The 21,940-nt window shown below is 34.6% G+C and overlaps 1 protein-coding gene across 1 annotated transcript; it reads right to left on the bottom strand.

The window, feature by feature from the left end:
- Nucleotides 1-2,506: 2,506 nt before the first annotated feature.
- Nucleotides 2,507-21,660, bottom strand: LOC103549615 (amine sulfotransferase-like). The gene is made up of 6 exons (XM_008518063.2): nt 21,515-21,660; nt 19,503-19,711; nt 13,733-13,859; nt 12,786-12,880; nt 5,136-5,322; nt 2,507-3,672 (listed from the first exon to the last, which is right to left on the bottom strand). Exons 1-6 carry the CDS (start codon nt 21,654-21,656, stop codon nt 3,551-3,553), a joined length of 882 nt encoding a protein of 293 aa, XP_008516285.2. The 5' UTR covers nt 21,657-21,660; the 3' UTR covers nt 2,507-3,550.
- Between the last annotated feature and the right edge of the window lie 280 nt (nt 21,661-21,940).

Here is a 21,940-nt window from a genome sequence, read left to right as displayed (position 1 = left end):
ACATGGATGTTAGCTCAGGGAAAATCTTCTTAAGAGAAAGAAAAGAGGAAGACTGGCAATGGAAATCAGCTCAGGGCCAATCTTTCTCACCAAACAAACACAACAATTTGTATTTTACAATTTTGCCATACTCACTTATTAGTTCTAGCAGATTTTTTGCTAATACCTCAGAATTTTCTGCATAGGTCATCATGTCATTTGCAAACGGACAATCCTTGCCTCTTCCTCTCCAATTTATGTCTTTTATTTCCTTTGCTTGCCCTAGTCTCCTAGCTAGGCTTTCCAGTACTTTGCTGAATAAGACTGATGAGAACAGACTTAAATCTCCAATTATTACTACAGTGATTGCTGACATGTATTTGTATATTTACCTCATGCATCAGAACTAATGAGCACTACATTACTTACTGACTCCTTTGGTTTGGCTCCAGAACCTGCTCTAATGGCTCTGGTTTAGTGTAGCAATTATTTCCTTAAGTTGTAGGTATTTTATTAGTTTCCTAGGGCTTCTGTAAGAACAAATCAATATGCAGGTGGCTTAAAACAACAGGAATGTATTATCTCACAGTTCTAGAGGCTAGAAGTCCAAAATCAAGATGTCAACAAGGCCATACTTCCTCTGATAAGTGTAGGAGAGAATCATCCCTTGCTTCTTCTGGGTTCTGGTGTTTGCCGGAATCTTTGGCTTCTAGATGCATCACTCCAAACTCAGCCTCTGTTGTTACGTGACTGTCTTCACCCTCTATCCCTTTCCTCTCCTTATAGGGATGCCAGTTGTATTGGATTAAGGGCCCACTCCCTCCAGTATCTGAATAGAACTAATTGCATCTAAGATGACCCTATTGCCAAATAACGCCACAACTTAAGGTAATGGGGGTTAGGACATCAATATATCTTTTTAAAGGATGGAATTCAAGCTATGACAAGCATAATGGAGATATTTTCACTATCTCATCCTCTCAAGGATGCTACAGATTCTACGTGTAGTGTTCGTACTCGATAACTATTTTGCCTTGACCTTGGGTTGACTGCTCAGGGAAACTAAGTGACCTAACCCACACCATTTATTTTCTCTCCCCGAAATTGCAACTCAAGAACATTAGCCTTTTCTCTGTTTGTTGTTTGAACTGAGGTCATTTGGACGTAATGTATGACTGCCATCATACCAAAGTAAGACCAATCTTCAGAGACAGAGGGAGAGAAGAATGCATCCTTCACATGAAGGACAGAGAAATGAGAGACCATGAAGCTCTGACAAGAGAGAGAGGAAAAAAGAAGCTGAAAAGATACGTGAATCCCTGATTAATTCATACTTCTTGGTGTCAATTCTTCAAGAACTGCCAGATAATTCTTCTTTTGGGGTTCCATCAATCATTTTCGTGAACTACCCTATTTTGCACAAACTAGTCAGAAATAGATTATTCTTATTTTCAACAAAGTGCAAATAAGATGTAAATAAATGTTTTATCTGTGCAATAAAAACAAGCCTATGGCATGGACCTGGAAAATTATGCTAGTTCAAAAAATAAATGTAGTGAAAGTAAAATAAAAATTTCAGAAAATTGAGAAACATTGTATAGGAGTTCAAGTTTCCTAGAAATGAAATTATAGGATCATAGGATGTGACAATTTTTAAGATCTGATTTTGTTTCAAAATTGCTATAAAGAGGATTTGAACTGATTTTAATTACTATAAAATTATATGAGAATGCTTATTTCACCATACTCTCTCTAACATTGACAATTCCCCAATTTTTAAACTTTGGCTAGTTAGTAATTAATGTTTTGTCTTTTCTGTAAACTGCAAACTGCAAACTTTTCCTTGATTTGTTCTCACAGAAAGTTTTCACGTGTATGAATTATTTCACATATTTCATTAAAATATGACAAAAATACAGACAAATTCGCACTCACATGTGCACAGCTCCAGAAATGTTCACAACGTGAGCACACCTATGGAATCAGCAGTAAGATCAAGAAACAGATTATGACCAAGACCTCAGGAATTCTCTCATTGGCCTGTCCAGTTATAACACCATCCCCCAAAGCTAACCACTTTCCTTCTAAATCATAGATTAATTTTCCTTGTGTTTTAATCTATACAGTAAATTGTGCAATAAGTGTCTGGCTTTTTCCACTGAATATAAAGCTTCTGAGGTTCATATGTGTTTTCTACATAGTTGTAATTCATGCATCCTTTCTGATGTATAGTGTTTCCTTCTATAAGAGGACATAATTTCCTTATTTACTTTACTGTACATGGACATTGGGTTGTTTCCATTAGTTGACTGTTATTGGTGGCTGTGGATTAAAATGTTTACGATTGTAAATTTACTAAATTTTTCCTTTTAAGTTTCTTCTACTGCTTTTAAGCTTCAAAAGTTTCTATTTCAGAATTAACAGATTCACCTACAGTTTTCCAGTCATTCAGAATGATTTTGCCTTAAATATTTAGTTATTAAACACATGTGAAATTAGTTTATTGAATGATATGCTATAGACACAATTATAGTTTTTAATTTTTATTTTTATGGCAGTAACAGTGGATTATAACATTATATAACTTTCAGATGTACATCATAGCATATTTTGAATTCTGTGTAGATTACATCATGTTCACCACCCAAAGACTAATTATAATCCATCACCACACATGCGTGCCTAATCTCCCCTTTTGCCCTCCTCCCTCCCTGCTTCCCCTCCGGTACCCATCAATCCAATCTCTGTTGCTATGTTTGTTCGTTGTTGTTTTTATCTTCTACTTATAAGTAAAATCACATGGTATTTGATTTTCTCCCTCTGACTTATTTCACTTAGCATAATACCCTCAAGGTCCATCCATGTGGTCACAAATGACCGGATTTCATCATTTCTTATGGCTGAATAGTATTCCATTGTGAGTATATACCACATCTTTTTTATCCATTCGTCCCTTTATGGGCACCTAGATTGCTTCCGAGCCTTGGCGATTGTGAATAATGCTGCGATGAACATAGGGGTGCATGTATCTTTGTGCATTAGGATGCAATTATATCTTTTCATCAAAATGGTGAAGTGATTGAACCGTTAGATGATTAATCTATCTGTGACCCTTGAACTCCAGTGCAAACTTTGTGATCTGGTAAATTGTTAAACAGAGACATGTGAATTCTCTATTTTGACATTCACATTGATTTTAAGCCAAAGGATTAAAGTTTAATAGTAAACATAGAAGGATTTTTAATGTTTCATTCACCATTACTGAATCGTAGATTTTTAAAAAATACACACCACAGAAGAGTGTCTCAAGACACTTACAATTCATGTTGCGTGCTTTCTGTTTTTCCTGTATCCTACAGGCTATCAGTGCAGACTATCTCCCAAATCAATGTAATTTTTGAAATTTCAAAGTGTTTATCAAATCCATGGCAACTAATCTAAGCATAGTTCACTCATTTTTTAATCAATAAAGTTTTATAGTTAACTCTTGTACGAGAAGCACAAGTTAATATCTATATTAAAATATTCTCTCTAGCTAGTAGATTTTCTATATGATTCTTTTGAACTACTTCTACTCCTCATTTATATCCCAGATGAACTTCAAGGGAAAATCTTTCATCTTCCTTTGGAATATTCTGTCGAATCTCTCATTTTGCTCCACAGTCAAGTGATTTTTCCAGTCTCCAATGGTACCTAGTGAGATAAGCACACGAACAGCATCTGGGTGAGGAAGTAGCACCGTCAGGGCAAAGTTTCCTGCAACCCTCTTTAATCTCTTCTCCAGGCCAAGCTAAATATCTGTTAGTTCTCTGTGTGCTTTGATACTTCACCTTTCCTTATGCGGGATGAGCTAGGAAACAAACTTAGGAACACAGTAACACAGGAAATAGAGTTACAGCCCACCTCCCTATCTGATAGACCTCCAACAACCACTACCATTAAATTACAGCCTTTCTTTGGAAGGAAAAACAAAACTAAAATATATGAAAAGATTAGAATATTTAAATATATTTTACTAATTGCTGGGCACCATACCTGGCAAACTACATCTATCATGCAGTATAAATCTTAACCAAACCCTAAAAGTAAGTATTTCTTTATTCTTAAAGTTGAAAGAACTGAAATCCAAACATTTTCAAGTAATGAAGTGAGGGTCGTAGAGGTAGTTAGAGCTGTCATTGCTGCAGTTTCACTTGATAAAGGTTTGAAGCTATCATTAAGCAAATTTTGTAATGAAGATTAATAATTTGACATCTTCATCTATCAAATTTTCTTATGTAAACATTATTATTGGCATTTGGAACAGGTAGCAAGCTATTATGAGCATGAGAATTACTTTATATCTGATTTAATTGAGCAATGAGAAGTCAAGTTTGGTAATAAATGGGATTAAAGACTAAGCAATAATTTTTTAAAAATCAATATCTACAGAAATTTTAATAAATCTTTACATAATTAAGAATTAACGTCCATAATCATAATGCAGCTATGAATAAATTAGAAAGTAAAATACTAATAAAATAGAGAAGTGCAAATTATCTTTTAGACTGATGTACATTAAAAAGATTAAATTAAAAATTTTGAACTTAAGGAGCATCAGGAAAAGAATATATTCATTCTTAACTACTCCTGGCATGTTATAAGAGCACAAGAAAATTTCTTGCATGTTGTTGAATAATTGAATTCATGCCAGGTTCAGTTAATTAAATATCAATCTACTTTTTACAATGAAAAAATCTGATGCATGAGATAATAACAGAAATACAAACTTGGTTCACCACAATAAAATTTATATTGTTTACTTCTAAAATATTCCAGAAGAAATATAGGAAAATAAGAATTGGAGCTCTCATCACATATATCCTTAGCCTTCAGGTAACACTTGCTAACAAATTTTAAAGAGTAGATAATGTGGACTAGAAGGAAGGAATCTAATGTTTATTTGTCAGGGCTAAGTGTCAGGCTCTGTAGTAAAGGACTGTTTGGTTTGCTGGGATACTTTTCATGGCCACTTTCAGTTAGGATGTTTGATTTTCTCTAGGGCCCACATGGCAGTACTTAGAGGGATATGATGGCAGCACTCCTTAATTACTGTAAGGGCCTGGGACTCAAGGGAACTCTCAATACTTTTGCTTCTGTAAACCATTGAGGATCACCTTTGCGCAGGAAATAGCCCTCATTTGTTCTTGTCCCGATTTCATGTTTTATAACATGATCATAATTTGCTTGTGGATCAAACTTCATGTTCTGAAATGTAGCCTTTCTCACAACAGCTTCCAGGTCCTCTTCACTCAGTTCTTTCTCAAGAAAGCTGCTGATTTTAAGCACAGAACTTCTGAGATCCTGAAGGAATTGTGGGTATGAGAAAGTATTCAGCTTACAAGGAATACATGAGTTCCATTCAAACATTTTGTCACATTTTGAAAACCTAAAGGTAATTGGGCTTATCCTAAGTCTAAAGTTTGACAAGGATGTGTACTTCCTTATTCTTTCTATGAAAACGAAAGCCACGATTGCCAGCTTTGTTAGAGTTTCCTACTGCTTGATTTTATTAGGACAGCTCACCTTCATTCATCAATTCAACCAATACATTTAGAAAATCCTATATGTTTCAGAAACTGTGCTAGGTGCTGGGGAAGTTTATGAGAACAATAATATGCTATATGTGCTTGTTAAGAGTTTACAATTTCATGAGGGATAGAGGAAGGCAAGTAACTAAATACAAAGGGCCCAAGAAAGAAAAACCAGGTCTGGAAGGCTTCACTGTTGACGTCTACCAAACATTTAAAGAAGAATTGACACCAATCATCAAACTCTCAAAACATTGAAGAGGAAACACTTCTAACTCATTTAGTAAGGCTATCATTACTTTGATACCAAAACCAGACAAAGACACTACAAGAAAAGAAAACTAAAGAACAACATCACTTAAGAAAGGTAAGATGCAAAAATCCTCAACAACTTACCAGCAAAACGAATTTAACAACATACTGAAAATATATACCATTTTCAAGTGGCATTTACTCCTAGAAAGCAAAGAAGTTTCAACATATGAAAATTAATCAATGTACTACATGACAGTTAAAGAAGAATGGGGGGAAAAAACCCACATGATCATCTCAATTGATGCAGAAAAAAGCATTTGACAATACTCAAAACCTTTCCATACTCAATGGTGAAAGATGAAAGACATTCTGCTAAGATCAGGAACAAGGCAAGGATCCCCATTCTCAACGCTTCTATTCACTATAGCACTAGAGGTTCCACCCAGAGAAATTAAGCAAGAAAAAGAAATAAAGGCATCCAAACAGGAAAGGAAGAAGTAAAATTATCTCTGTTCACAGAAAACATAATTTTATATACAGAATACAATAAAAAGTTCACAAAAAAACTGTTAGAAGTCCTAAACAAGTTCAGCAAAGTCAAAGTATACAAAAAACATGCAAAAATCAGTTGTATTTCTATACACTAACAATGAAGAGTCAAAAAAAGAAATCTAGAAAAGAAATCCATTTGTGAACGCATCAAAAAGAATAAAATACTTAAGAATAAAAACTAAGGAGGTGAGACTTGTGTACTGAAAACTACAAAACATAGCTAAACAAAATTAAAGAAAACTGAAATAACTGGAAAAACATCCTGTGTTAATGTATTGGAAGAATTAATAATGTCAAGATGTAAATACTTTCTAAAGTGATCCTTAGATTCACTGCAATCTCTAGCAATATCTGAGTGATATTTTCTGAAGATAGAGAAATTCATCCTAAAATTCATATGGAATCTCAAGGGACCCAGAATAGCCAAAACAATCTTGAAAAAGAAGAACAAAGTTGGAGGCATCACACTTCCTGATTTCAAAATTTACTGCTGCAAATCCACAGTTATCAAAACAGGGTGGTACTGGCACAAAGAGAGACACATAGACAAAAAGAACAGAATAGAGAGCCCAGAAAGAAACTTTCATATATAAGGCGAAATGAACTTTGACAAGTGTACCAAGACTGTTCAATGGGGAAAGACAGTCTTTTCAGCAAATGCTGTTTAAAAAACTGGATATCTACACGCAAAAGATAAACTTGGACTCCTTCCTAGTATACCATGTACAAAAATTAATTGAAAATGGATCAGACCTAAACATAAGAGCTAAAATTTAAAATTCTTAGAAGAAAACATAGGAGAAAAGCTTCATGACATTGGAAGTGACAATGATGCTTTGGACATGCAACAAAAAAAATAGATAAAATGGATTATGTCAAAATAAAAAATTCTGTGCACCAATGAACAATAACAATGAAAAGGCAACCCATGGACTACAAGACACTTCCAAATCGTATATATGATATGAGGCTAATATTGAGAGAGCATAACAAACAACACTTTACAACAAAAAAAACAAACATGCAGTTAAAATATGAGCAAAGGAGTTAAGTAGATATTTCTCCAAAGAATATATCCAAAAGGTCAATAAGCATATGAGAAAATACTCAAGATCTCTAATCATTAGGGAAACACAAGCCAAAAACCACAATGAGATACCACTTCACACCCATTAGAATAGCTATGATTTTAGAAAAACAAAAACAAAAACAGAAAATAACAAATGTTGATGAGAATGTGGAGAAATAGGAAGTGTGGAGTAAAAATAAATGTGAATGTAACATTGCGCTGTTTTAATGGAAAATAGTACTCATAGTATTGTGGCTCCCCAAAAACCTATGAAAAGAATTACCATGTGATCGAACAATTCACCTTGTGGGTATATATCCAAAAGAATTGAAAACAGAGACTGAAACACATATTTGTACACTCATGTTCACAGTAGCATTATTCAAAATTGTCAAACTGGAAGCAATGCATGTGTCCACCAATGGATCAATGGATAAAAAACTGTGGTATATGCAAACAATGAAATATTATTCCACCTTAAAAAGGAATGAAACTCTGTCATGTGCTACAACACAGATAAATTCTGATCACATTATACTAGCTGAAATAAGCCAGTTAGAAAAAGACAAACACTATGATTCCACTCAGATGAGACGCTTAGAGTAATCCAATTCTAAGAGACAGAAAATAGAAGGGTGGTTGCCGAGGGCTGGGAGGAGAGGAGAATGTGGAGTTATTGTTTTGAGATATAAAGTTTCAGTTCTACAAGAGGAAGAAAGCTCTGGACATGGATAGGCATGATGGTTTCACAACTATGTGAATGTACTTAATGCCACAAAACTGTACACTTAAAAATGGTTAAAATGGTAAATTTTATGTTACAGACATTTTGGAGGCAAAATTGGAAAAAGAAACACAATGCGCAATGGTAGCTCATAGGAAAAAGAGATTAATTTTACCTTGAAGAAGTTAGAGCAATTTTCAAGAAGAAAAAACATTTCTTCCATTTCAAGAAGGAAGGATAAGAAATGTCTCTGTAAAATCAGGAGAATTCCTTTCTGAGTATAAAAGTAAGTCCCAAGTTACAGAAACTTGAAATTCCTTCCATATTCAATGAAAACTGAACTCCAGTGTGCTTCGTACTTGATAGACTCACAAGTGATGTAGCTGGAAAGGCAGGTTGGAGACAGGATGAAAGGCCCCACTGAGCTTGCTGAGTATCTTAGTACTTACCTCTTAGGTGATAACAGTCAGTGGAAGAGGTTGAGTGTGATTGGTGACTAAAATAATAGGACCCTAGTTATCAAATTATTTCTACAAAAATTTTTATATGAAACGACTGACATGCAATCAAAATATGCAAGAACATGAAGAGATGAGACGCTGTAGCTAAAACCCAGCAGAGGTAAAAACAGGGAAATAGAATGATAGATGTTACAGATACTGCAACTATCAAAAAGAATTTTCACATAACTATGCTTACGGAATTCAAGGTGATAAAACACAAAAATAAAAATTTGATAAAAACCTATAAAATATAAAACATAATATAACAGATTGAAAATCGATCCCAAGTCCTGAATAGAGATGAAGATCTTGGTGAATAATTCTAACAGCACATGAGACTCAGATGAATGCAGAAATAACAAACTGGGAGCCAGGGACAGAAGGAAACATTCAGAATGACACATCATGGAGAGACAAAACAGAGAACAGCTTTCTCTAAAAAGCATTCTTTGCTTGGAAGACAGCTTGGAAGACTCTTTCCCATGTCTCTGAAGTTCTCTACTTGTGATCTTTCCTCAGCATGTGAGCCATTCCTCAACACTGCCGCTTTCACTGTCCATCATCCTGCGCTGGATCCCACCAAACAGTAAGCTGTACTTCATTGACGACAAGGAGCACTGCTCTCCTTTACCACCCTACTGCTTCAGTCTCCAGACATTACTACACCCAGGCCCGTGGGTATGCATGAATTTCTTAATGCAAGTTTCAACCAAGTACAACATATAAAGGACAGATGATGAGAGGGGAAAGGTTCAATCTTTCACTGTATTAGGTTGTCCCCAGGTTAGGCCACTAAACTCTGCTCCTCAGTTCTTTTAAGATAAATAAAACTTTCTTAAGATTTTTTTACATTTTAAAATAAAACACACATGCAGAAAAGGCATAAAACAATTGTGCAGCTTAATGAATTATTATGAAGTGAACACTCATGGTTCCAAATGCATGTCAAGAAACTGAATAATGCCAGTATTCCAGAACCACACCAAACAAATCCCTTTCCTAATCGTAAACATTACCCTCCACCTTGAAAATGACCGCTATTCTTATGTTTATAATAACTACTTCTTTACTTTTATTTACAGTTTTATCATCTAAATATGAAACCTCAAACAGTATAGTCATTTCCCTCCATTCAAACTACAGACAGCTCAACACTTGAAACAGGAAAGTGGTAAATGATTTTTTTATAGATACTATGTTCCAGAGATACCACCTCTAAGTCAGTGGGAAATGTTCAAAATCTTCTGGGATAAACCATATGGGCTTTGGGTGTTTCTGATGCAATTACCATTGGAGAATCAGTCATAAACAGTATTAGCCAAAATTAACAAAAAAATTTCCAAGGGAAGATCTCGAAGTCTATTACAACATTGATGGATACCTCATTGCTTGAGAAAATTGGGATCCTTTTCTTGATAGAGCTTTAAGAGAAACACTTGACTTGACTAAGATCTATCTTTCCTGACAGGGGAAATTGAAAAAAGATTCTCTTCCTATTATATGGTAAAAAAAAAAAAAAATTTTTTCTTTGAAAGACTGTTGAAAAACCTAGATGAAAAAATAAACAAAGTGCTACTTGATGGAAAGTAAGAGAAAAGTGATATCAGGTGATAATATATTGATGACAGAATAGAGAAATATTCAAGACATTTTGCATAGCTGAGGTCTCTTTGTCCAAATTTTCAGTAAATTCTATTGTTTATGAATGCTTTCGTTGTAAGCACATTCTTGCAGAGGAACTCTAGTGTAAAAGTATGGAAGGAATCAAATTTGCATTTGAGATGGTCACTCTGATTGAAGAATGGAAAATATATGACGATGAGGGGAGATTTTAGGTAGGTGGACCAATTAGAAAAGCTACTGTAGAAACTAAGCAAAAGATGATAGTGACCTGGACCAGGGAAGAGGCAAAAGGAGTGAGATAAGTTGTGTCTTCCACAAAGATTTCAGAGACAGAATTCACATGACTTAGTGACTGATTGATGAAATGAAGATGTAAGGGTGAAGGAGGTGTTAAGCATGAATCTCGGTTTCTGATTTAGGTCACTTAAATTACAAGTGCAATTCATGGGAGGAGAAGCAGTTTTTGTTGGGAGGCGATAAATTCTATACTGCACATAAAAGTAAGTATATAGAAGACAGTTACAACATATATATGCGACTGGGCTGGCGATGTATATCTGGGATTCATCAATTTATTGTGCAATCTACTCCAGCCTGGTTTGCAGTATCTCATACTATATACTTCATGTCACTTGATTTAATGGAAATTTTAACTCTCTTTTTTTACTGGACTTCTCAACAGCCTTAAATATCTTCAAAGGATATTGAAGACCACTCTTGGCACACCCACTTGGATTCTCTGTCACCACACGCTCCTTGTTTTCTTCCTGCCTTTCTGATTGTTCCTTTTCTGTTCCCTTGGTGGGCTCACCCTTCTCTATCAAGACTCCATGTCTTAAGGTCTCTCAGTAATAGATTCTAGTTTCTACTTTCTTCTCCCTCTCTCCCTCCTTTTCCCTTTCGTTCTCCCTTTCCCTCTGCCCACTCCCTTGACACTTTCAGTTTTATTTACATTCATAGTTTCAGTTATATTCTATACAGTGATGATGCCCAAATTAATATTATTGATATTCTCAGCACAAACCTCTTCTTTGGCCTTTAGACTTGTGTTTTCCACTTATTTCCAATACCTTCATCTGGATACTGCTAAGTTACTTTGAACTCCAGATGTCAAAACCAATCTCATAATCTTCTCCCTCTAGCCTTACTCTGCTTCGGTGTTCCCTAAACACCTTCATGAATGACACGATTATGTAAACACAAATATATAAACATAAACCGGGAATATAGGAAGCATCCTTGACATCTCTCTCTTTCATTTTTCCTATATATAATCCCTTTCCTTTTTAACTCCTAAATATGTCTTAAACTTAGCATTCTCTCTGAACTCAACAATACCTTTCAGTCAAAAGAACCACTGATTTTCAGTGGATTAGCACACTGGTCTGTAACAAGTTTGCCTATATTCACTATTGTCACTTTTCAATACATGAATGAGAATGATATTCTAAAAATATTAATTCTATCACATTGCTATCTTTCTTATAATTCTTAAAGGGCTCCTTAATGTTTTTTAAGGTTAAAGTAATCACCGTCTTTAACATAATCTACAGACCTTGCACAATCTGGCTCCTGGAAACCTGTCTATCTTAATCTTTTATCACTTCCACTTGCTTTTAACTTCTTCCTTCAGTTCTTCAAGGGTGTTATGTACTTTATGCTTCAGGGAATTTGCACATTCTCTTTTTGATGCTTAGAACTCTCTTTTACCCTTTCTCCCTTTGTTAATTCATATTCGTTAGCTTGCTGTTTCCAAAAACATTGCCTATCACCTTCGATTATACCAGATCCCCTTACTCCATATACTGATATCACACCCGCAGCTATTCTTAACAACACTTATCACACTTTTAATTATAAATATCTTCTTGGGGAATACCTGTCTTCCTATTGGCTTATAAACTGTAGGAATAAAAGGTTCATTCCTCTTTTTCTCAGAATTTAATGCCTGTGACATGGTAGGCTCTCAATTTTTAGAAATGAGATAATAAATCAAATATCAATCAGAGATCACAAAATAGTGAACTTCAAATGTGTTTTTTTAAATTTATGCGATGTTTTAAGGCAGCTTTCAATGGATGCCAGTATGTAAACATTATGTGATTTCACAGGACAGCTACCTTGCAAGATTCTCTTAAAAATACAAGAAGAATTTGCATCACAGGACACACATTCACCTCTGTTTCATTAGCCATATCTCAGTGGCTACTCACCCCAGAACTCCACAGTGCCCTTTCTTTGTTTAAAGCCACTGGTGCTCTAGACACTTAAGTTTGCTTTTCTTGCTACACACGGTTATATGGAAAGAAATTATAAAAGATGACTGTGTACCATGAGAGGACAGTCCTCAAGAAGACCAGTGATTAGGGGATGGGCAGGAAATTAGACACCCCAAAAGAAGGCTAAGAAATAGTTAGGTACGAAGATAACTAGGGGAATGTGGTTCATTGAAAACAAAATGAGAAAGAGTTTCATAGAAATAATAAAAAACAAAAACCTTCTCCTCTTACCTTCTTCATCTCCTCATACATCATGAACAGAATATTGAAGTCATGTTTGTGCTCATACCAGCCTCTGATGTGATCAAACCAAAGGCTTCCTATCACTGTGGGGAAAATTAATAAGTAATAAGGTAAAGATGTTGTACGTATTGAACAGCAATCTATAGCCTTTCTTTTCTGTTCTGGAATTCTCAGAAGGAAAAATAAAGCTCCACCACTGAACATCCATGCTGTCTTTTAAAAATGGTGTTCTGGGGAACAATTACATGCTTTTAGTAGAAACTTGCTTTTCCTATGTGTCTAGGAAAGCAGCAATGCAGAAAAAAGAAGCCGAGAGAACTAATTTTGAAGATTTCTTTCAGATAAGCTTCTTCCTTTTCCTTCTTCCCCCACCTGAAATCACATGTCTTTATTTCTCCTCTTACTGTCTATTCTACGATCTCTGCATAGCAATTATATCTGTCTACAGCGAGAGAGAACCTGAATATAATCTTCAAAATGAATGGGAGCCCCAAGTCCACACTCCTCAAGACTCTTGTATCAATCTATCTTCCTCATTGTTGGAATGAAAATTCCACAGCTGCCACATAAGGCCGAACACAGGTCCATGACAGAGCACAAAACTACATCTACCCTGAGCAGAGCTCTTCAGAAACACATGAATCAAGCTAGTTTGAATTGCTAGGCCATTTGTGGTTTTATTACGATTGGGTTAAAATCTCTCTTAAACAATATGTCTTTGTAACCTTGACAATCCCCAAGGTGGTCCTGGTGAGGCTGGCAAATCCAGTGGGTGGCAGATTAAGTTGACAGACAATAGTAACCACGTGTGTGCCTTCCACTTTCAATCATTACCCTTTTCCATATTTCTAAATTATGTTCCCTAAGTTTGAGAATTTGCTACGTGGCAACATTGCCTCACAAACGTGTTGTTTAATAAATAAATTCAGAGTTACCTTTTCCATCTAGAAACTTTTTCATGAACTGTTCTATGTTATCTGTAGCTTCTAATGTAACCAACAAATTTGAAAAGTGAAAATATGAGATCAAAACATCCTTGGGGTTTCTGTAGATGTAAAGAATCTGCAAAGGAGATAATATATTCTTAATAATTCTTGGTTATTCTTACAGTTTTTTTAACACTAACATAGTATTTCATTATATAAATGCATAATAATTTATTTCATCCAGTTTACTACTCAGGGATATTGAGTATCCCCAATTTCTTGCTATTGCAAAGACTGTTGCAATAAATAACTTTATTCACAAGACCTTTCACATGTACAAGCATACAGGACTAATTTCTAAAGGTGAAATTATTAATTTCTAAGTTTGATTAATATTGCAAATTACCTGCATAAGAGTTCTTTCAATATGCTCTCATGATAATTAAGTGATACTAGATACACAGCCAAGGTAGCACTGGAGTGCAACGAATAAAGGAAAAAATACTTAACAGATGATGTTGAAACAAATAATTATCCACATGGGGGAAAAAAAAGAGAATGGATTTTTACCTCACAACATACACAAAAATCATTTACAAATGGCTTAAGCTTTAAATATGAAAGTAAAACTTTGACATCTAAAAAAGAGAGAATATATTTCTGATCTTGGAGAAGAGAAGGATTTCCTTAACAGGAAAAAATCATTTAAAGTGTTAAAATGAAAAACAAAGACCAGCCTTGAAAATTCCCAGAGTCTAATGTAGTTTCTTTTGCAAGATTAACTTGACCTGGATCATTTCACGCTATGCCTCTGAAAATCATAAGCAAACTTAACCTGGTTGCCAAGGTTGATATGAGGTAATCACTGACCAATTCCTTATCATTTATAAAATTCTAATGTTACGACCAATTACTGTGAAGAATAAACAGCCACTGCTTTCTCACTACATAAGCTGCTTCATAACAACATACCCTGGAGCCTCATTCCATGTTTTGGTTTGAGTGCTCTTGATTTGCAAACTGTCTTTTAGGTGTGTGCACAATAAACATTTACTAATTACTACTTCAGTGATTTATCTGTTTGAATTCTGTTATTTCTGAACTTTTGACGTTTTATGGCATCAGAAGAGGGATCCAAAGCAGACCCTTAATGACTCTGAGGCCGATAAGCAAACAGGTGCTGGTACCCAGAGAGTCCATTGATATCACTGCTTTCTCATCGACCCTGGAATTTGAGGGTAAGTCTCCCTCAGATCTGAGCTCCACTCTCTTTTCAATTTGAGCTCTCTGACTTTATTGTAATGCCTATATTTTGTTTGTGGAAGCTTCTTGTTAAGTCATTCTGTTCTGTTCAAAAGTGGGGAAAGCATGTAATTCCCCGTGTTTTGCAACAGCTGGGAAACTGTCCCCTCGTGGTTGAAATGTCTTAGGAAATCTAAAGGCAAAGACGGATTCCATCTGGTCTAAAGTAAAATGATTGTTCCCGAAAAAGAAAGGAAGAAGATAGGACAAAACCTAAATAGATATTGAAAATTGTAGTAGGTTCGTGGAAAAGGAATCTTGAGAAAAGAATTTTATGTACTTTCAAACAGGCTTAGCTTGGAATGGATTTATTTAAGTGAAAAAAAAGAGAGAGAATTTTAACATCAAAAGTATACTGGTGCACCATTACAATTTGGTTTTCCCTCTGTTAAAATCACAAAGTTAGTTAGGTCATTAGTCTGCTCTTAATAAGCAATTGTGAACAAAGTTGTTTACCTTTGATGTAATCTGTCTAGGAAACAAAGATTCTGTGTCTCATTTGTTGTCTGTGCTCCATGTTGTTTTTATCAAGTCTTTGATTACTTAGAAAAAAGAAACTGAGCCTTCTCTATTAAAAGAGTTAAGTTATTTTTACAACTGAATAGCTTTCTGTATTTGCCTTTGAAATATTTTAATTGTCAGCTTGGCTGAATGGATAACTAAGCTTTGTTTCACAGTGACTATGTTTCTGTTTGATCAAGTGTACTAAATCTTTTGACATTTTTAACTAACTTCCTGAAATCGAATTCTAAATGAAGCAAAAAGAGAAATGGTTGCTCTGAGTCCATGATAGTAGTGATTCACAGTAATCCTTCTTAAATTGGCCATAAAACTTTTTAATGAACTTCATAAGTTAGAACTCTTTTAGTACTATCACCTATGGATAGTGCCATAATACTAATAATCAATGATGACAAAGTTAAAAAAGAAAATACATAAACACTTGGAGAAAAAATCCTCAAAATAACTCGGACCAATTAGAAAACTAAAATTGAAATGATAGATTATAGATATAACAAAATTATCTCTATAGCAATGTTACAAAGGACAGTCCTCATTTTAAAATGTCAATATTTAAAAATTAAACACTGTATACAGATAATGCTAATCATTTAACTAAAGAAAGCAGAAAAATAAATGCAAACAAAATATGAAGAAATAATTATTTAAAATGAAAACAGAAATCAATGAAGTAGAAAATATTAAATTATGTTTCAAAAAGAAGAGAGTTCTTTGGAGGAAAAAAAACATAAACTGCCGATATCCTGAAAAATGTGAAAAGGAAAGAATATAAAATTTTTCATCATTACAAGTGGATGAAAAAGATGTAATCACAAAATTGGAGAAAATTCATCAGATCGTGAAAGAATATGCTAATGTATTGTAATAATTTTCCATGTTTTGAAATGTAGATGAAATGTGGATAATTTGCTTTGAAAACAAAATTATAACATCAGTATAGAGAAAGGAAGCTAATTTAAAGAACCTGATGAGAAAAATGAAAATATTGTAGAACTGAGAAGCTCACAGCATCGGATAAATTTATAATGGACTTTAATCAAATCTTCAAAACATTCAATTAATGTATATTTTTTAAACTACGTAATAACTTAGCAAAAATACAAAAAGCTTAAAAATTTATTTTACTAGAATTACAGTGATGCTAAAATCTAATGAAGATAGAGCAATCATAGAAAATTGAAGACCAGTTTTAAAATAATTACAGACTAAATTCCTGAGTAAATTAACAAAATTCTTCCAGCACTACATTAAACAAGTGCTATACTATAAGCAAATAGGATTTATTCCAGAAATAGAACATCATTAAATTGTTAATGCATTTCATTTCACTATAGATCAAATGGGGAAAAGACATGGCATCTTCAAAGTTGCCAAAAAAAGCATTTTATGTGATTAGATCTTTTCAGAACAAAGACAAAACAAAGGTAAAAGTAAACCCCTACGTAAACAAGAAGAGAAAAAATTTCTCAGCAAGATGTGCCTCAAAAATCAATTGTAAAACAAAACAAAACAAAACAACAAGGAAAGATACTAAAAATGCCAGAGTCAAGGACAGCAGAACATTTACCACCTACATTATTCTATTTTTTCTGCAGATTTTAACTACCAAAAGAGAAAAAAAGGAAGTGTAAACATTGAAAAGTAATGGAAAATAAACCATATTACTATTTTAAGATGAAATCTGTTCCAGAGAATAAACGGAAAATTAATAAAAGAGATTAAGGGGGTCTGAGTACAAAACCAAATGCTTTTTCTTTGTAACAGCGGTAACTAACAGAAAAGATAGTAGTGAAAAAGTTTTCCAGTTCATAATATCCATGAAAAAATTTTTTAAAAAACTGGAAATTTAGGAAAGAAATATGTAAAAAGCAAACAAAGAACAAAATAGCACATTTGGGGCCCATAAATGTAGATCTGATAAATAAAAAGAAATAAAATGATGCTGGATGGATGTGGGGATACTGCAATGTTAACGATTGTCCCAGAAATAATCTATATATTTAATCTATTTCATTGACTGTGTTAACATCAATGGGGAGTTAATATATTAAAAAAGAAAGTTGAGATCAGCCGCGTGGCATAGTGATTGGGTTCGGAGCACTCCACTTTGGTGGCTCGGGTTCACAGTTTCACGTACCAGGTGCTGGCTTGCACCACTAGTTGGTCACGCTGTGGCAGCGACCAATACTGGCAGAGATGTTAGCTCAGGGCTAATCTTCCTCAAGCAAAAAAAAGGGAAGATTGGGGCCAGCCCAAAGGTACAGCAGTTAAGTTTGCACGTTCTGCCTCCGCGGCCTAGGGTTTGCCAGTTCAGATCCCAGGTGCAGACCTATGCACCACTTGCCAAGCCGTGCTGTAGCAGGCGTCCCACATAAAACAGGGGAAGATGAGCACGGATGTTAGTTAAGGGCCAGTTTTCCTCAGCAAAAAGAGGAAGATTGGCAACAGATGTTGGCTCAGGGCAAATCTTCTTCGGAAAAAAAGAAAAACAAAAGATAAATTTATAACGATTTGCCTTATCAGTTACAATATTTAAAACAGTGAAGAACTGCCACATATTAAACAAATCTATCAATTCTTGGAATAAAGAATCCAGAATGAGAGGGAGCGACTATGGAAACAGCATATCAAACTGTACAGTTCAAAACAGTAGGGAAAGAGTAAATGCTGGGGCGGCCTGTGGCCAAGTGGTTACGTTCACGCGTTCCATTTCGGCGGGCAGAGTTTCACCGGCCCAGATCCTGGGCATCAAGCCATGCTGAGGCGGCATCCCACATAGAGGAGCTAGACAGAGCTGTAACTAGGATATACAACTACGTACTGGGGCTTTCGGGAGAAAAAAAAAAAAAGGAAGCTTGGCAACAGATGTTAGCTCAGGCCAATCTTTCTCACACACACACAAAAAAGAGTAAATGCTTAAACAAATCATATCGGGTGAATTGGCTAATACCCTTGGCAAATACCATGCAACAGTCATATTTCAAATCACATGCAGTGTCAGATATAATTTACAATTAAATGTAAAAACTAAAAACATAAAAATTAGGAAAACCCTGGAAAGTATATGCATAATCTTTGTGGTGGCGAAATGTTTTCTTAGCAAGACACAAATGCTAGAAGCTATGAAAGAAAGATTAACAGCTTGGTTAAATAAAATTAAAAGCATTCAATTATTTTTAAAGGTAAACTATTAATTCGGAAAATGTTTGTCTCATTTACTATAAAAGAGTAAATAACAGATAAGCTAAAGGAAAACAGGCAAAGAATGTAAAAGATATTTCAAAGCCCAGAAATATAATAGAAGATATTCAAACATTAAAACCAAGTTATTTATTACTTATTAAAATGCTAATTACTCAAGGATGAGATTTTTATTCCTAGAACATTAGCAAATGTTGATCATTCCAGTCACTAGTAATTGTGTGAGGAAAAAAACATGTTTATCTGCTATTTGATGAAGTGTAAATTGATAGATTATAGAAGGCAAGTAGATAATACCTACCGTCACTTAAAATATTTGGACACTTTAACCTGAAAACTCTGTTTTTAGGGAAACGGTTTAGCAGATCAAAAAGTGCAAAGATCTATCAGAATATTTATTGCAATGTGATATATAAATTTGTTGCAACCTACCTGTCCATCAATACATGTTCATTATTATATAACCATACAATAAAATCCTACTGAACCATTAATAGAATAGAATTTTAAGTGCTGAAAAAGAATACAAGAATCTTGGCTATATGTTATAAAATTACACTGCAAACTGTGTGTGTGATGACCCAATTTACATAAATACTTATGATTCTATATGTATTTTTAATGTATAAAATGATATAAAGCTAATAATAACCACATTTGAAAGAACGTGTATGAGTGGTGCTGGAGAAGAAAATTGGAAGAAAGTATTTTTGTTTGTGTAAAAGATTCATCATAAGCAATTTCTGTGACATACTTTAGCTCTTTTGTTCTTGAGACCTTTTGGTGCTAAATAATATGGGAGGTGGGAAGAGAAGAGGCGAGGTGATGGTCTCTTCTGATGGTCCATTTTGTGTACATTGTATTCGAGGAAGGGGACTCTATCAATTGTGTCCACCATTTCAGTTCTGTTACGATGTCCCTCAAAATAAATCAAGCTTAATATCTGCTGAGTCCAGATGGTACCTGTAAAAACAAATAATCTTGTTTTCAACCTTGAATTAATTCTTAATAACTCTCAATAGTAAGGGTTTTTATTTCTTTTAACCACTCTAAGTACACACATGAATTTGTCCAAGTTTTTGTGGTTGCATTTTACATTAAAATTAGTAAAGATAAAATCAAGGGCTCTTAGTTCCTTTTTCACTCTGAGCAGCTGTGGTTGTTCTGAGTCCATGATAGGAGTGATTCAGATTAATCCTTCAGCTTTTTGTCTGTTTCCTGTGCTTCATGTGGGGTCTCTTTCTGTTATTTTCTGTGGTTACCTCCATTTCTCCTTTCTTACTCTCCTTTCTTAAAGCCTGATCTTTTAGAAGTATAGACAATTAAAGCTCAAGGCCCATCTCATATCTTTTTTTTTTCATATTGTGTAGTGTGGTCTTCCCATACAATATTGAATATTGAAGCATTCCTGTCTTCTTCCTGATTTTAAATGTAACAGTTTCAATGTTTCACAATTGCACATGATGTTTATGTTTGGTAGATTCTGTTTATCCGGTTAAAGAAGTTCCCTTTTCTCCCTAATTTGCAGCTGGTTTCCATCGTGAATGGATGCTGAATTTTATTGAATGCTTGTTCTGCATCTGCTAAGATGATAATTCAGGCTTTCTCCTATAGTCTAGTAATATAGGTGAACTACATTCACAAATTTTTAAAACAATCTTCACTCTCACTTTAAATCCACTTTGGTCATAGCGTATTTTTTTTGACATTACTAAATTTCTTTTGCCTACATTTGATTTAGAATTTTTGTATCTATGTTCATGAATTTACCATCAATGTTCTAAAAGGATGTGAGATGCTAAAAACCTTACAAATGACACTACTCAATTGATTTATGTACATGATAGATTTGATACAATTTATGGTGATTCCTGGGGAGACACACCAATATCCCCTTCAAAAGGATCAAGAACCCTATAGGCTGTACTGAGGACTGCTGTGTGGTGTCCCAAACATTTGGGCTGGATTAAGGGTGAAGGAAAGACTCTTATGACTGCAGTGCTTGACCTAAAAATAGGCAAACTGAGATGCTACCAACGTCTAAGGGAGGAAGAAAAAAATACCAGTTGTATGTTTCCCAGAGCGGAGGAATCTGTGGATGAGGCAATGGAGTACTAATTTGGAGAAATAAGTAAGAGCATGAATTTCAAAGCAGATTGAAGAGGAGGAACTGGAGCATTTTCATGAAAATCAGGAATAACGTTTTTGTATTGACTTGGATCCAATGTATATTTGAGCAACGTTAACCACTCCATGCAACATTGTTTCAGTGGCACCAACCATCCTATGTTCTAAAAAGCACAATGAAAAAAACAAGATTTTTTTGGAATGTAAGATTTGTAGGCAATTTATTTTAGTTTAAAATTATTTCAGTATTATAGAGAAATACAAAGGAATTATAGTAACTGAAAGGCATATTAGGAATTAGTTCTGAGTAAGATATGGGGCTAAGAAAAATCCTCCTGGGTTTTAAATATGTGTTTTTTCCATTCTCAGACCAGGCCAACAGGTCAGCATTTACCATGTTTCTGGTCTTGGCTCAATATTTGTTTTCCTCATAAGTGACGTTAGAAATGACGATATATGCATCTCACGTGGACTTAATGTCACAGAGTTTGAGATTTCTTTAACTGTTGTTCTGACCCTAAATTGTTGTCTAAATGTAGTTTGGGCTACTGTCAACGTATGGAAAAGGGCACCTTTGTACACATGTATTGGCAAACCAGCGTGAAGACTGGTAACAGATGGTCCACTCCTCCAACTTACCAGATTTTGGATAGGTAATTATGAAGACATCATCATCTCTAATTTCAAAATCATCTAGATTTTCTAGTAGGTCAACATCAACAAAAGAACGTTCAAAATAACAGCCTTTAAAGTTCAATAAATATGCATCTGTGTTGTCCATAGTTATTCACCTGTAAGTAAAAACAGATAAAATCCTTTTCAAGTTCTTAGTGTGTTATAATGATAACTAACACTTATTGATTGTTCAATATGTGCCAAGCACCATCTAAATGTTGTATGTGTATCAACTCATTTGCCATGCTAAACACCTTACGTATAATAAATCATCTAATCTTCACAGCAATTCAACGTTGCTAGAAGTATTGTTATTATCACTGTTGGAAAGATGAGGAAACTAACATACTAAGAATCTAAACAGCTTTAACTAAATCCCCATGAGGGAGG

The sequence above is a fragment of the Equus przewalskii genome, chromosome 9 (assembly GCF_037783145.1).
Source record: "Equus przewalskii isolate Varuska chromosome 9, EquPr2, whole genome shotgun sequence".
Classification (NCBI taxonomy): domain Eukaryota; kingdom Metazoa; phylum Chordata; class Mammalia; order Perissodactyla; family Equidae; genus Equus; species Equus przewalskii.
This window is presented reverse-complemented; position numbering and strand designations above follow the sequence as displayed.